Here is a 13,438-nt window from a genome sequence, read left to right as displayed (position 1 = left end):
ATTTTGAAAGAAAAACATTGTCTGTGCGGTTAACTTTTAATAAAAGCTAATACTTATCTAAGAAGGTTGGCCACCTGTAGTCTTTCTCCCACGCTGAACCAATGACTCTAAAACACTTGATTTAAACGTAGTTGTTGCTCTCTTTCTTAACTGTTAATCTATGAAGATGAAGACTTCCCAAATGTACGTCTCAGTAATAAACCAATCTCCTTATTCCTGTATGGCCCTTAATCTCAGTCGCCACAGTCATTGCATTGTCAACATTCCACTATTTTTGTTTTTTGTGACATTTGAACTACATGTATCAATACATTTTGATCTTGAGCAAAATAATCCCAAAGTGTGGTTCATTGTTTTTTCCATCGTGAAATAATTCAAGCAAGTCACAATACTTCTTGAATTGTTTTTCAAGGTTTTAACGATTTTCTCCAAATCAAGTCGAGCTGTTCATTGAGACTTGGAAGGTCTAACCTCTGGGTGTAGTATAGTCAAGAGACTATACGACAAATAGATTTGGTGTATTCACTGTTCACCTGTGGTTTTAGTTAACATTCGGTGAATATACGTGAATGTTCCTTTTCATGTACAAAAATGTCTGTTGGTGAAGGATATTTCTAAAACATATCAGTAATGGGGAGTAGAGCATTTCTGGGATATGTTTTGTTTCAAGGTCAGGTTGTCAAGTTTTGACTATCCATGTTTGGTATTTGCAGGAGCTTCAAGAAATGTCATCAAGGCCAGACCTCTGTGGGAAATGAATGGCAACTGATGTGAGTGAAATTCTTCTACCTTAAAGAGAGGAGAAAGACTCCATGTACATGCTGTGAATCAGGCCTTTATTAAAAAAGTCCTAGTTTCCTAATCTGTCATAGTTACAGAATATTGTTTGCCAATGTGTTGGAAAAACTACATAATAGTACCGAGTGAGTCCTAAAATACTGAATACTGAAATGGGGAACATTAAGAAAAGAAGTTTGTCTTTTGTAGTATTTATTCTCTGCGCAGAGAAGGTTTGATCATCCCACTGTGTGCAGTCTAAGGGACATCTTATGAAGGATTAGTGCAAAGGGAAAAGGGGAGTAAGATGAGTCCCCACAAAGACATTTCTGTGATTAACTGTCCCTGACCTACACATTCTGTGAGTTACTACCACTAAGTGAAAATTCTGTCGGCTATCACCTCTAAGTGAACAATCTGTCATGCATAAACATTATATATAGTCTTGTTATTGAGTAAGGCACATAAGATATATAGTCTTGTTATTGATTAAGACATAGGATAAGTCACAGTAGAAAAGTACTTAGCACAGGGGGATTTTCGATCACACCAATTGCAAAAATTCACTTCAATTTGTACTGTTAGGATCTATGCCCAAACTTCCACTCAGGACTATTTTTAACTTGTGTGCATTGGCTACAACCTGTGGCTTGCTTAACCAATTTCAACAATCACTGAATTTGTGATTCACTGAATGGATTATAGATGTAGACTAATAATTACAGAATGAGACCAAAAAGTCTTCACATTAAGTGTGAATGTTGATGACCGGTGGGAAAAATACAAGTATAAACATCCGTTCCAGAAGATTATAAGAGAATAATTTAAGGCTGACTATTTTGTTCTGTTTTATTTTGTGAGATGTAAAAGTACACTGTTCTCACCAAGACTGAGTAATCTTTGTGGGTGAAGTGCAGAACAGCAATGTAACAAACCCGAGGTAACCATAATATTCAGACCATTTGTCGGCCTTCTGTAGATAACATGTATCACATTGAATGTATCCTTGAGCTGAAATCCGGAAACCTGATGTGGAATTGTGAGGTGATGGTAATGAAATACCCAAACACAGTATCTGTCTTTTATCTAGTTCCTGAGAATTCTCTATTGTTTGTAACCAAGAGTCACCCCATATGCTTACCAAGGTCACTGACTAAAACTACAAATCTATACAGTACACAATCCAGTGACTCCTTTACCTTGGACATCCCTCATGTACGCACTAATGTTGGCAGAGCTGGTTTCAGGTACTATATGCACCTTTTTAAATGAAATGAAACTGCTCAAACTATAGAGTCTGTCTGTCATCGGGATTTTCTGGTCTGACTTCAGCTGTGAAAACGAGACATAAAATAGCTTAACCAGGTAAAGTACAGGGTGGATATAATCACTAATCAACAAAAACGTAGCAATCTCCCCCCAAAGAATGTCCCTGTGTGAGTCTCTAATATTCACCATTGTCTCACAGACGATGATCAAAGGGTTTTTCTTGTGCCAGATGGGCAGGAACTTAGTGCTTTAATTTACGATAGGACTGCGTTCACAGACCAGCACCCGTCTGATAGCGCCGACACCCACACATTCCAGGGTGCAGCTGCGACCTTCACCGGGACCCAGGGAACAAAGTGTGGTGGGAAAATGAAGTAGGCAGCGTAAATCATAAGGGCTCTGATACTAACTCACTTGATGGTCTCCTTTGTTCACATTGCAGAGATACTGTATTTACTGCTTTATATCATTCATTCATTCATTGCCCCCCCCCCCCCCCCCAATTAATTCATTGATTCATTCATCATTGTATTTAGTTGATAGTTATGTGTGTCATTAGTAGTTCAATAAATTCATTGATAAATAATTAGATAAAAACATTTGTAATTACTAGTGAGTGTTGTGGAAAATTGTGACTCAGTGAAACTAATAAAACACAGCTAAAGTAAGCAAAAGTATAATCATGAGTCAGCATCCATGCATGGGCATAAAGATGTGGAATACTATTGTAATGGTAAAAGGATAAAGGGCTACATTACTGTGTACTATAAAACTTTGTGCATAAATTGAACATCATGGAAGTGTGATTACCTGATCTGAGATTTTTTGTTTGCTTTTCACAACAAACAAAAAGTGTTGTGTCTGTAATGCAATAAAAACATATGATTCCATAACAAAATATAAGGTGAAGTGATTCCAGCATGTTTAAGTGTAATTTTAGGAGTTTTAAGCACATTTTGATTATAATTCGGATGACCATTTACCAATATTGTGAAATACAATAATTTTGGCCAGGATAACCGTGACATAAAATGTTCACGTGTCCCATGCCTAGTAGGGGATGTGATGGAAATCTTGTGATCAGATTAACTTTCGATGTCTTAAGCTGAAGGTTTATTGAAGCCTCAATTTAAGGAGAGACCGAGTTCCAGCAATACAAGTGATAAAGAATGTAGTCACAATGCAAAGCCACCCTCAATTCGGAAGTGTTGTGGTGTTTTCTATGTCGATGATCGGTGGCTTGGACTTTAAAGTTGATTTAACCTCAATATCTAAAAGCTGGCTTAATATGTATTTGTTATCTGACTCGTGGTGAGATACCACAGGATTCTCACTGACCAGGAACTCAGTAACGAACACCCACGGAACATAAGAGAGATTGAAGTTGCTTCAGTTCACGCAAGTTTATTTGCATCACACAGAGTACAAGTAAACCGAGTTGTCCGGATTCAACTCTCCCCAACAAAGAAATGTACCTTACTTTATAACACCGTCCCCCTATTCATCATTGCCCCCTCCTCTTACTCATCAGCTCTCAACTTTCCTCTAAACAGTCATTTCGTTCATCGTGCATACAGTAGGGATTCATAACGGTTTTCAGATCTGGTTCCCTTGCGGCGTTTTGGACATCTGGGCACATGAGATGTACTGTTGGTCTACTAATTAATCAATATCAGGAGAGACACCTGTCAGAGGATCCTACTGGTCCCTGTTCATCGTCAGACTAACTCTCAACAGGAATGCAATTAAATGACCAGTGTCTATGCATCTACTATGTATGGGCCTATGCGCTGTGTGGATTTAGCTTCGATCTGTCCCAGGCTTTGTCTCAGTCCCCCCCACTGTCTTCCTTAATGATTCTGCCAAACTTCTGGCTTCGACAACACAGTCATATGTGTGTCACAGTGACCAGAGATGCGCCGGACATTCTGATCCAGCCGCCCATACACAAAGGGCATCCTGTTTGGACATTGTGTGTGTGTGACATTGCTGCCGGTCTCAACGAGACCATACTTTATTTTAGGAATCGTGAAATACATGAAACACGTGACTATTCATAGGTCTGTGAATATACGACTATGCAGATGCATGAACTGAGTTTGATCCAAAAGAGTATAAATGTAAGATTATAAAGATAACTGAGCCAACATATAGGATAAACTCAAAACAAGGAATATAGCTGTAAACGCATACATTTTACAGATAGATGAACAAACATAAGAGATCAACTTTGAAGCAAGTAATATAGTTGTACATTTTTCCTCCCTCTTAAGTTTACTGCTTTTCGAGGTGTGTTTAACTAGTGCTGGACGTACAGAGATAGGATATATAAAAACATATGGTATTTTTCCTGCCAGGCTATACTTCTCAATTGTCACTAAGTTGTAGATGCGTACATAACTAATCAGAGGTCATGATGCAAACGCTCCAGGTCACAAGCAGAACAGTGAGCCAGCAGCCTCTGATGTCTGCGGCTCAAGGCTTCGCTTATCTACCGTGACAGAGTGTTGTTCCTTCAACAAGCCTCCCAATATGTATGCATGTTATGATTTATTCGTTAAACTCTCTCTCCCTCTTTCCTAGATGAAGGATTTTAAGAAGAGAGACAGTGGAGCTACTATCACTCTATAGTCTTGGAGTCAGTCAGCCTTGAAGGAGAGTCCTCCTCCTCCTCCTCTCTACTTTAAGTACTTGTTTTTGCAAAGCAACAGTACTTTTACTATACAGTTTGTGTATAGCTTCGGAAAATGTATGAAGAGAGAGAACTGCTCTCTTAGTCTGAGTAGTCTAAGGTTGATTGGTCCCGCTTGCAAGTGCGACAAAGACTCAGAAAGACATCGTCTTGTTTGTGAGATTGCAGAATCCCTCCCACAGTGCTCAGTTCCAAATTCAGATTGTGTTGATGGATTGCTTCCACACGGCTCTCAACATGGCGACATTAAATCTCAGCTGAATACTTGCTCAGGTTAAATTGTTCACTTTGATTTGACTTGCTAAATGGAGTTAGCTCAGCTTGTTTGACGTTCTACTGGCTTGGTGTTGCTTATGACATCAAGGGTTAAACAAAGCTGTGGTGTTAAGGTGGTCGGTGTTTGATTGGCATCTAAATTAGGGGAGATAGGTTCAGGGCTACGAAGCTGTCCTTCAGAGCAGAGCGAGGTTCCCGACCGACATGAGGTTCCTCCTGCAGTGTTTTGTCCTGAAGAAGGTTCAGGACAAAGCTGCAGATATCTCTCTGTACCTCTGTACAGCGTTACAAGACATAACATACGGCTAAACAAAATGTGTGAGCCCATTTACCAGGTACAATCTGAAATGGGCCATTCTGCATCATGAGTACTTTTACTTTTTGCACTTTTGGGATATTTGATTTTAGAACTTTTGTTCTTTTACTTAAGTAAAACCATCTGAGTACTTCTTCCATCACTGACCTCAACCATCACAGCTATATGCCTAACAACTGTGATGGGAAATGATTTCACCCGCTGTTGAGTCTTTCTAAGCTGAAATATAGAATATCGTCAAACAGAACTTGTCTTTAAAAGTATTTATTCTTGCAAAAAGAGGCACAGTTATACAGAGTCACAAAGAGTCTGTAGAAGTGTGCGCTACAGAGTTAAAGTCACACAGAGTTATAAAGAGAGTGATCAAGGGTGGGGGCCTGTGTACTGGAACGTCCTGCTCCAGGCCGTGGCAGTTAAAGAAGTAAAATAAGTGCTACAACAGACACACAGATATATATGTTTTATCCTTAAGACATAAACATGTGAATAATAGGTACTTGTTATCCAAAACAGAGAAGAAGAGTATATGTGTGCAGGCTGTCAGCTGCATGGATCACAAGTTACATGTTGCAAGCTTATAATGGTTGGTTTCACAACAATTTATAAAAAAGTTCTGCTTATAAGAATACAAAATACTCATAATAATATAACAGCAAGATACATTTGAGCATAACACAAAGGATGAAGGTCTACTGAGTTCAGTACAAGCACTTAAGCATTTACACAATATACTAAGTAGAAATATATGCTAAGGAGACATTTACCATTACACAACCCTAACCATAATTCTTTAAACCAAGTCTTAGCATTCAAAGAGTCATCGGAAGTAAGATGTCCTCACAGTGCAGAAATACCCTTACTATGATGGTATGTTATCCTCACACACACACACACACACACACACAGCAAGACGTGTTGATTTGATTGGACACAGAAGAGGACCTTGCGCCGCTGCTCACTCCCTGCTGGTACAACCAAGGACAAACAGTTGCATAATTGTATCCACGTTGTTCTTGAATGCTACTTCACGGATTTCAGACTTGGACTTCCTCGAGCTAGCACCAAAGAGACGGACGCACTCACTTTGTAACGGTAAGCTACCTACTAGCTAGCTAGTCTGTGTCTTTACCTTGTTAACAAGTTGACTAGAATAGTTTCGATGACAAATTGAACTCAAGCGTGTTAGTTTTGGTTGTTTAATGTCATCACAGCTCTATACGTGTTGGGTTAAATTACGACAGTAGGTGTAACGTATGTTAATTGTGGCGAAGTTTAATTAAAATGATAGATAGGTAACCTCGTGGTTTAGATTGAATTCTTAGCCGTAATTGTGACTAACTTTTCTTATCTTAGGTTGTTCGCTACTGACTGGGAGTGTTGTGTACAGCGGTTAACTATGTGACACTGAAACAATAGTGAGCCACAATAATTAGATAGGTCGCCAGATATCTGTTCATTGTTGGCGTTATTAAACGTTAGATTTAAACTTTTTTTTAAAATCACTTTTGCAACCTAATCGCGAGGAAATCATCCTCTATGTATTGTGGTGTTGCAGCGACATCTAGTGGTCGGTTTAATTTAGACACTTTACGGTAAATGGTGTCAGTCGTCCTTAATTTATTTGAATACAAGACGAACCTAACGTCCAGCAGATACAAGTAGGATTGGACACAAACATTTTAAACAAATGGTCACAAGTTCATTGTAGACATTTACATTGCCATTCTGTTGCTAGGGCATCAGCTTTGGTCCAAGTTTACTTCCGGTCAGCTGTCTGCTTTAACAAAGTTTGCTTTATTGTCAATTCCACAATATGTACCGAACATACAGAGGAGTTGAAAAGACGTTTATATATATATATATATATATATATATATATATATATGTTGCAACAGGAAAAGGGGCCCATTTAGCATGTTTATGTTGTGAGGTTTGGAAAGGTCTATATAATGTCAACAGTTTACAATATAGACTTTGAAAAGGTAAATAGATGGCTATATGCACACAACGTTGGCTGTTTCTCATCATGAATGATACTACTAGCTAGTAACAATTGTAACATTAATTAGTTGTAATTGTCTTAACTCATTATGTAAAAGCCGGCAGTGTTGCCTTCATTGTATACTAACCATACAAGTTTGTAATGTGACCATTTACGTTTTATTTTTTACAGTTTTATTTTGCAAAATTGTGGAATTCTGTAATCTTAAGGTAAGCTTTGGTAAAGGGAATAGACTTTACATGATAATATAAGTATTTTGTATGACGTGAAGTGAAGGAGACTGGTGTAGTTATGATGGTGGTGTCATTGCTGACCCTAAATTAATCTCATACTTTCTCTTCTCTTACCTTTTCATTATTCAACTATGTTTCAGGAGGTTTTTATATATTCCTGTCCGTTTCCAATTTTGCTTCACTTTTTCATGCTATTTTAGAGGGAAAACTAAAACAGTCAAGGCATCTGGACACAAGCACACTCAAATTACATTGACTTACTGTGAACTCCAACTTCACCTGTATGCAGGTGGTGATTCTACATCTGCAGCATGCAGCCAGGTGAAGCACAAAAAGGTATGTCTTTCGCTATCGGCATGTGGGCTACCATGCTAACTCCACACTTTACTAGCCGTGACAGCTACTATTGTACAGTATTGTTTTGACCTTGCGAGTCTTGTGTGTGTGTAAATGTGGTTTGGGAGACACCAACTGTAGCGGGAACTACTGCAGAAGCGTTTGAGTACTTTACCAGGTGTTTACATTACTGTCTGTCTGTCTGTGCAAGATGCTATCGTGAAGCTTTACAGGTGTGTAGTTGAGATCAAAATGAAGGCAGAGGTTGAAGATGGTTTGAGACGAGCACGGTGCTAGAAGTTGGGGGAGTAGGAAGTAGAGAAGAGGCCATTGCCCCCACCCCGCTTTATCCCCCTGGGCCGATTTAGAGTTGTTATCTTACCTCTAGTTGGTTTCTAGTCTGTACCTAAGTTTGTCAGATGCATTCTCTGTTTGTAGGATTCTCTACCAGAAGCCAGCTGTTCAATTCTCTGAGGGTGTATCTGAACAACAAGAACAGACTGCAACCCATTATTGGTCTGTTGAAACAACTCCCTGTGTGTGTGTGTGTGTGTGTGTGTGTGTGTGTGTGTGTGTGTGTGTGTGTGTGTGTGTGTGTGTGTGTGTGTGTGTGTGTGTGTATTGAAATGATTTGTCATTCTATGTACCTTCAGGCCTGGGCAGCATTATAGAATGTGTGAAGGCGGGTACACAGCACAGAGAAGTGTTATACCTGTGTGAAGTGTGTGTGTGTCGACTTAGTAAAGCCGACATGCGGAACCACATCATGGGAAGCCTCCACAGATACAACTACATCGTGAGTAGTACTGTAAAATAAGTCCCGATGGCACGTTTTTGTGCTGCCTCGGATTGTAGTTTATTCACAGGTGTTGTTTTTGCTTGACAGAGAGCCTGGCACCCCCACTTAGTGTCTGAATGGAAGGAGATGTCGGACCTGTCTAAACTGGCCTGGCCCCTGATGGAGATGGCCACGGTACTTGAGGGGAAAGAGGGACCTGGAGAAGTCCAGGTATGATCATTTAACTGTGCATGTTTTTGTTTGTAGTTCCAAACAGTACAGGTGTACTCATATCTCTTCACACCTTTTTATATTCAGTGCTTAGAGGTTGACGATGCTGTATACCAGAAGATGGCAACACACAGTGAGAGTGCGGGTCAGTGACTATTCACTTGTTTAGAACAGTGGTTCTCTATCCCGCTCCACCCCTTCAATCCCACCCTCTGTCTTCTCATTTCCTGTGTCTTTTTTTTTTTTTGTAAAATTATTTCATCAGTCGCTTTCTCTTTTTAAACACGACAGCAGTAACTCTGATAACACTCTTAAAAGATGGACAGGGTCAGGGTGAACCTGGGAGACATTCAGAGACCACATCTGTGCAGCTGGAGCACTATCCCATCCAAACGCAGAGGATGGTATTGGTCTCCCAGAACCCAGAAAGACGGTCCAAGAACTCCCTCAAGACCTCAGCAGAGACAAACACGACTTTTATCGAGTCGGAAGGCTGGTTAATGGACACATCGCCTGAACCCTCGGTTCTGTCAGAGAACGGCAACAGCTTTCTTGACGGCTACACTGGAACCGAGCCTCTCATTGGTGAGCACAGACAAAGAACAGCAACAGGTGCTAGAAAATGCAGAAACTTATTTTACCACGATACCACGCATTTATAATCGGTTGTAGGATAAGACATTTCTGCACATGTGGATTTTTGTAATGCACTGAAGCTGTTGTCGTTACTTGCACCATAACCAAAAATAACTGCTAGACATCAGTAATTCACAGTGGTGAGAATTCAAGTGATGAGTGTTACTGCATATGTTATGGTTTTAGATTATTGTTCATATTCTAGATGAGACGATCAATACCAACTTCATGTCTGTATGATTAATATGTAGTTTAGTATATCTTATTTCTTGACTGGGACTAGAGACATGAGTCTGCATTAACTATTCAATATGTTTTATCCCCATAAAATAGCGAATTTACATTTTTACACTGATATGTTTGTATGGATTGAACAAATCAAAGGGATGCATGTTTTGTAGTTCGCTTTAGTGATGCTGGTTGTGGATTTTGTTACTTTTGTGGACAGAGCCATGCGGTTTGTTTCCAGTCTTTGTGCTAAGCTAACCAGCCTAAGGCTCCATATTTATTGTACAGCCCTGAGATTGGTGTTGATCATATCTAACTCGTGGCTAGAGCGCAAAATCCAACTCTTGCTTTAAGAGAAGCTGCTTATACATGTTTGCAACAGGTCTTTTCCGCGTGGTTGAATGTAGAAGTGAAGATGGCCACACGTACTGTTTCTTATGTCACTGCTGCCGCATCCGATCCAACAAAAAGGACATCATTGATCACCTAACCAAATCTTCCCATCTTGTGAACTACTTGGTCAGTTTTGTTTTTGAATCAGTAATTGAAATCATCAAGAACAATAATAACAATACGTCACCACTCCGCATCCAAAGGCTGTAGAGAACATGCAAGGGTTTACTTTTAAGTTCCCTGAAAACGTCTGTGTTTAGATGGAAATTCATCCTGAGGAGGTGGAGGTAATGATGGCAGATATTAATGACAACTATCCGCTCCTCCGATCACTGGCCGAGAGAGTGGAGCGAGAGGAGGGCAGAGGAGAGCTGAAGGTATCCGATTTACTTTAAAGTACAGATCATCCTGCTCACCTGGGTGTAAGTGAGGAGTTCAATTGCTCTCATCTGTCCATCAAAAAAAATGTTCAAACGTCTCATGTTTCCAGGTGGTAAACGCACCAGAATCCCTGTGTAGACTACTGACGGGCAAAAGTTACCACTGGTGTAAGTACCAATGCATGCCCATCCACTGTCATAAACCAATTCACCTCTTTAGCTCCAGCTCTCTGCTCACGATGAGTGATTTGTGAAGTAAGTACAACACTTCATTGAGACTCCGCCCTGCAGTAATCACCCAAATCCAAGGTGACCACAGCCTCTGTTCTCCACCACGGAGCAAAGTAGAAACTTTTATGGACATCTTTTATAGTATAGGGAGGAGTGAGTTTTGAGAGCAATTTATACTTTGTTAAACTTTTTAACTTGCATTAACAACTGTTGTGTTATTCTCTGTCTTCTCCATTCTTTGTAGTTCTCTTTATGCCGCTGTAGTCTCTTATTTTACCTGTGTTCAACCACATCAATGTTTCTTTTTCAGCATTTAAACACATTTTTCTGAACTCCTTACTTATTCTTTCATCCAGTGCATTTTTAGTGCAAAGACTTGTGGGTGGTTTGTATACCCTTTGAATTGTTTTCTTCTTTCACAGGCATAAAGATGTTGTGTAATAGATGGGCACATACTGACATCCAAAAGCGGAAAATAGCCGTCAAAGGTTTGTGTCTTCGGAAGCAACAGTTCACTCGAAGGGGATGAAAACTCTGTTCTGTCTCTCAGCAATTCAACATTTTTGTTTGTAATTTCTTGTTGTTTTTCAAGTTCTGCGGGTCGAATTTACACTTTGTCTTTAAAGGGCCAAGTGTGAACAAGTCTTCAAATGAAGTCATGCCAGAAAAATGTGCCGCGCCACTGTCACAGTGGCCAAAAACTTTGCCGGCTAAGAGGAAAAAGAGGAAAGGGACTAATCCTGTGTTCAATGTAAGCCTGCCTCTCACCAGAGGTGCAATGCTGCTGGAGAGGACCTCTTTCAGCATGGACCGCCTCCCCGTGTCTCATGCTTACTCCGACTTAGATCTCACTCCCTTGCCAGAGTCCCCGTCAGAGGGCTGTGAGTTGGACTATGACACGGGATTGTTTGAAACTGACCACGCCGAACACACCTCACAACATCAGCACGGCCTCCATGGTGGAGATGCAGATGCCGGTCAATACGTGGAACCAGAAAGAAACGTCACGGTCACTCTGAATCAAGAGGCGGATGCTTATTTCAATGACAATGAACACTTCAACCGGTCAGAAGACTCGACTGCAATGAAACACCAAAAGGTTTATGGGGAAAATAGCTGTGCCGGACAACATGGTTATGAAGAAAGGTCAAGTGAGAGGTTTTACAACGAAGGCCCACAGACACAAACGGAGTGGCGGCCACCTGCTGTCTCCTACGCTCAGGACTTGTCCTCTTGTTACTCTCACTACGGAGGAGAGACGAGCTGCACCGACCAGTGGTACAATTCAGCTTCACAGGGGAACGTCGGCACAAGAGCGTCAGGAGAAGGACACGAAATGAACTCTGATGTTATGGCGCAACATTATTACTACCAACAGCTCCAACAAAATCCGTCCATGGCACAAGGCCATGCAGGTCTTCTGGCCGGCGGTGCGGGACAGCACAGTTATTCTGGTGAATATGCTGCTCAGTCAGGTGCTGCTTGGGTCAACAGTCATCCTTGCTTAGGAGGTCCCTTCACTCACTGGGGCGGCGTTGCACCGCAGCCTGCCGCACCGTTTCATGAGATTGAACAGAGACGATGGCCAACGTACACGGGAGTTCACCATTGGTCATGATTTGATGATTTCTGGAAGCTCAAAATTGAGCAAATCCCATTTATGTCTGGAGAGCCCACGTTTAATTCTGCTTATGTTGCCACACTGAAGGCACTGGTTTCTAATTGTGCCGTGGCATATTTTTATGTTCCTCTAAAAGAAATGGTCTCTGTCAGAAATGGGAACCTCCTAATGGACGGATGTTTCTCCTGTAGTGATACAACCTTCATAGCCTCTGAGGTCTGTGTGCTTTGGCCCCTTTCATTCTCAACGTTATTCATATGACAAAGTATTGTTTTGTTTTGTTTTATTTTGTGTTAAACTTATGTTGATTTTGCATTTTCTTTCATCCACTTTTAAAATCGGATACGAATGTGTACATCCAAACTGAAACGAGCCTAGATTGTGACATATTTTCTTGGATGTGTTTGACCATTTAGGTTTTAAGCAAAAGTGTATCTGTTAAGGATATTGATGATGATGATAGCCGATGTTTTTGTTGTGAGAATAATATTAATATTGTATAGGTTCAGAGCAACAACAGAAAATCTAAAGGTTTCAGATCACACAGGTTCTGGTTTATAGTTGTCACTAAATGAACTATATATGTTAAATTACAAATGATACTAATATCTACATTTTCTATTTCTTTTACACCATCGTGTCAATGTGACGGCATTATGTTCAAGCTGTGTGAATAACTTTCAATTCATTAAAGCGTTGATGGCCTACTTTAGGTTTGTGCTTGAGTGTATTTTTTCAGTTTGTTTTGGATGACTGTTTTTTTTTGCGGTCATCAGTTGACATCATATGGTTAGGTAACATAAATACATATATGTACATATTATATAAGTATGTACTGTATGCTTAAGATAGCAGCAGCTACTGTAACAATGCACATGTCCAGAGCTGTGGTGCAAAACATATTTTGTGAACTTCTGTTTAAATGTAAGATTTTAAATCAAACTTCACATTATGAAGGGTGAGGAAAGTTAACTAGGATAGATGTAAGCCTCTGCAAAATCTCAACGCAGTCAAATTCAACAAATAATTTCGTTGTCAG

At 40.3% G+C, this 13,438-nt stretch overlaps 1 protein-coding gene across 4 annotated transcripts; it reads left to right on the top strand.

Moving 5' to 3' along the window:
* Positions 1-5,392: 5,392 nt before the first annotated feature.
* Positions 5,393-13,111, top strand: LOC116386999 (uncharacterized). Of its 4 annotated transcripts, XM_031853655.1 has the most exons (13): positions 5,393-6,422; positions 7,504-7,541; positions 7,855-7,901; positions 8,340-8,417; positions 8,555-8,697; positions 8,788-8,910; positions 8,998-9,055; positions 9,202-9,495; positions 10,157-10,293; positions 10,428-10,544; positions 10,658-10,715; positions 11,201-11,266; positions 11,405-13,111. In XM_031853655.1, exons 3-13 carry the CDS (start codon positions 7,877-7,879, stop codon positions 12,394-12,396), a joined length of 2,091 nt encoding a protein of 696 aa, XP_031709515.1. In that variant the 5' UTR covers positions 5,393-6,422; positions 7,504-7,541; positions 7,855-7,876; the 3' UTR covers positions 12,397-13,111. The 4 variants fall into 4 exon arrangements, with proteins under 4 accessions (XP_031709515.1, XP_031709513.1, XP_031709516.1 ...); XM_031853653.1 differs by lacking the exon at positions 7,504-7,541 and having other exon boundaries at positions 5,394-6,422; XM_031853654.1 differs by lacking the exon at positions 5,393-6,422 and having other exon boundaries at positions 7,229-7,541.
* The last annotated feature ends 327 nt before the right edge of the window (positions 13,112-13,438 follow it).

The sequence above is a fragment of the Anarrhichthys ocellatus genome, unplaced genomic scaffold (genome assembly GCF_004355925.1).
Source record: "Anarrhichthys ocellatus isolate YVR2014 unplaced genomic scaffold, GSC_Weel_1.0 scaffold14, whole genome shotgun sequence".
In the NCBI taxonomy this organism is placed as follows: Eukaryota; Metazoa; Chordata; class Actinopteri; order Perciformes; family Anarhichadidae; genus Anarrhichthys; species Anarrhichthys ocellatus.
The sequence above is the reverse complement of the archived record's forward strand: the minus strand, read 5'-3'. Positions and strand labels throughout refer to the sequence as shown.

Excerpts from the sequence above, each read along its gene's own strand:
- LOC116386999 (XM_031853655.1), top strand. The coding sequence starts at position 7,877 with ATGCAGCCAGGTGAAGCACAAAAAG. Across the intron at positions 8,698-8,787 it reads TCCACAGATACAACTACATC|AGAGCCTGGCACCCCCACTT; the intron begins GTGAGTAGTACT and ends TTTGCTTGACAG. Across the intron at positions 9,496-10,156 it reads TGGAACCGAGCCTCTCATTG|GTCTTTTCCGCGTGGTTGAA; the intron begins GTGAGCACAGAC and ends TGTTTGCAACAG.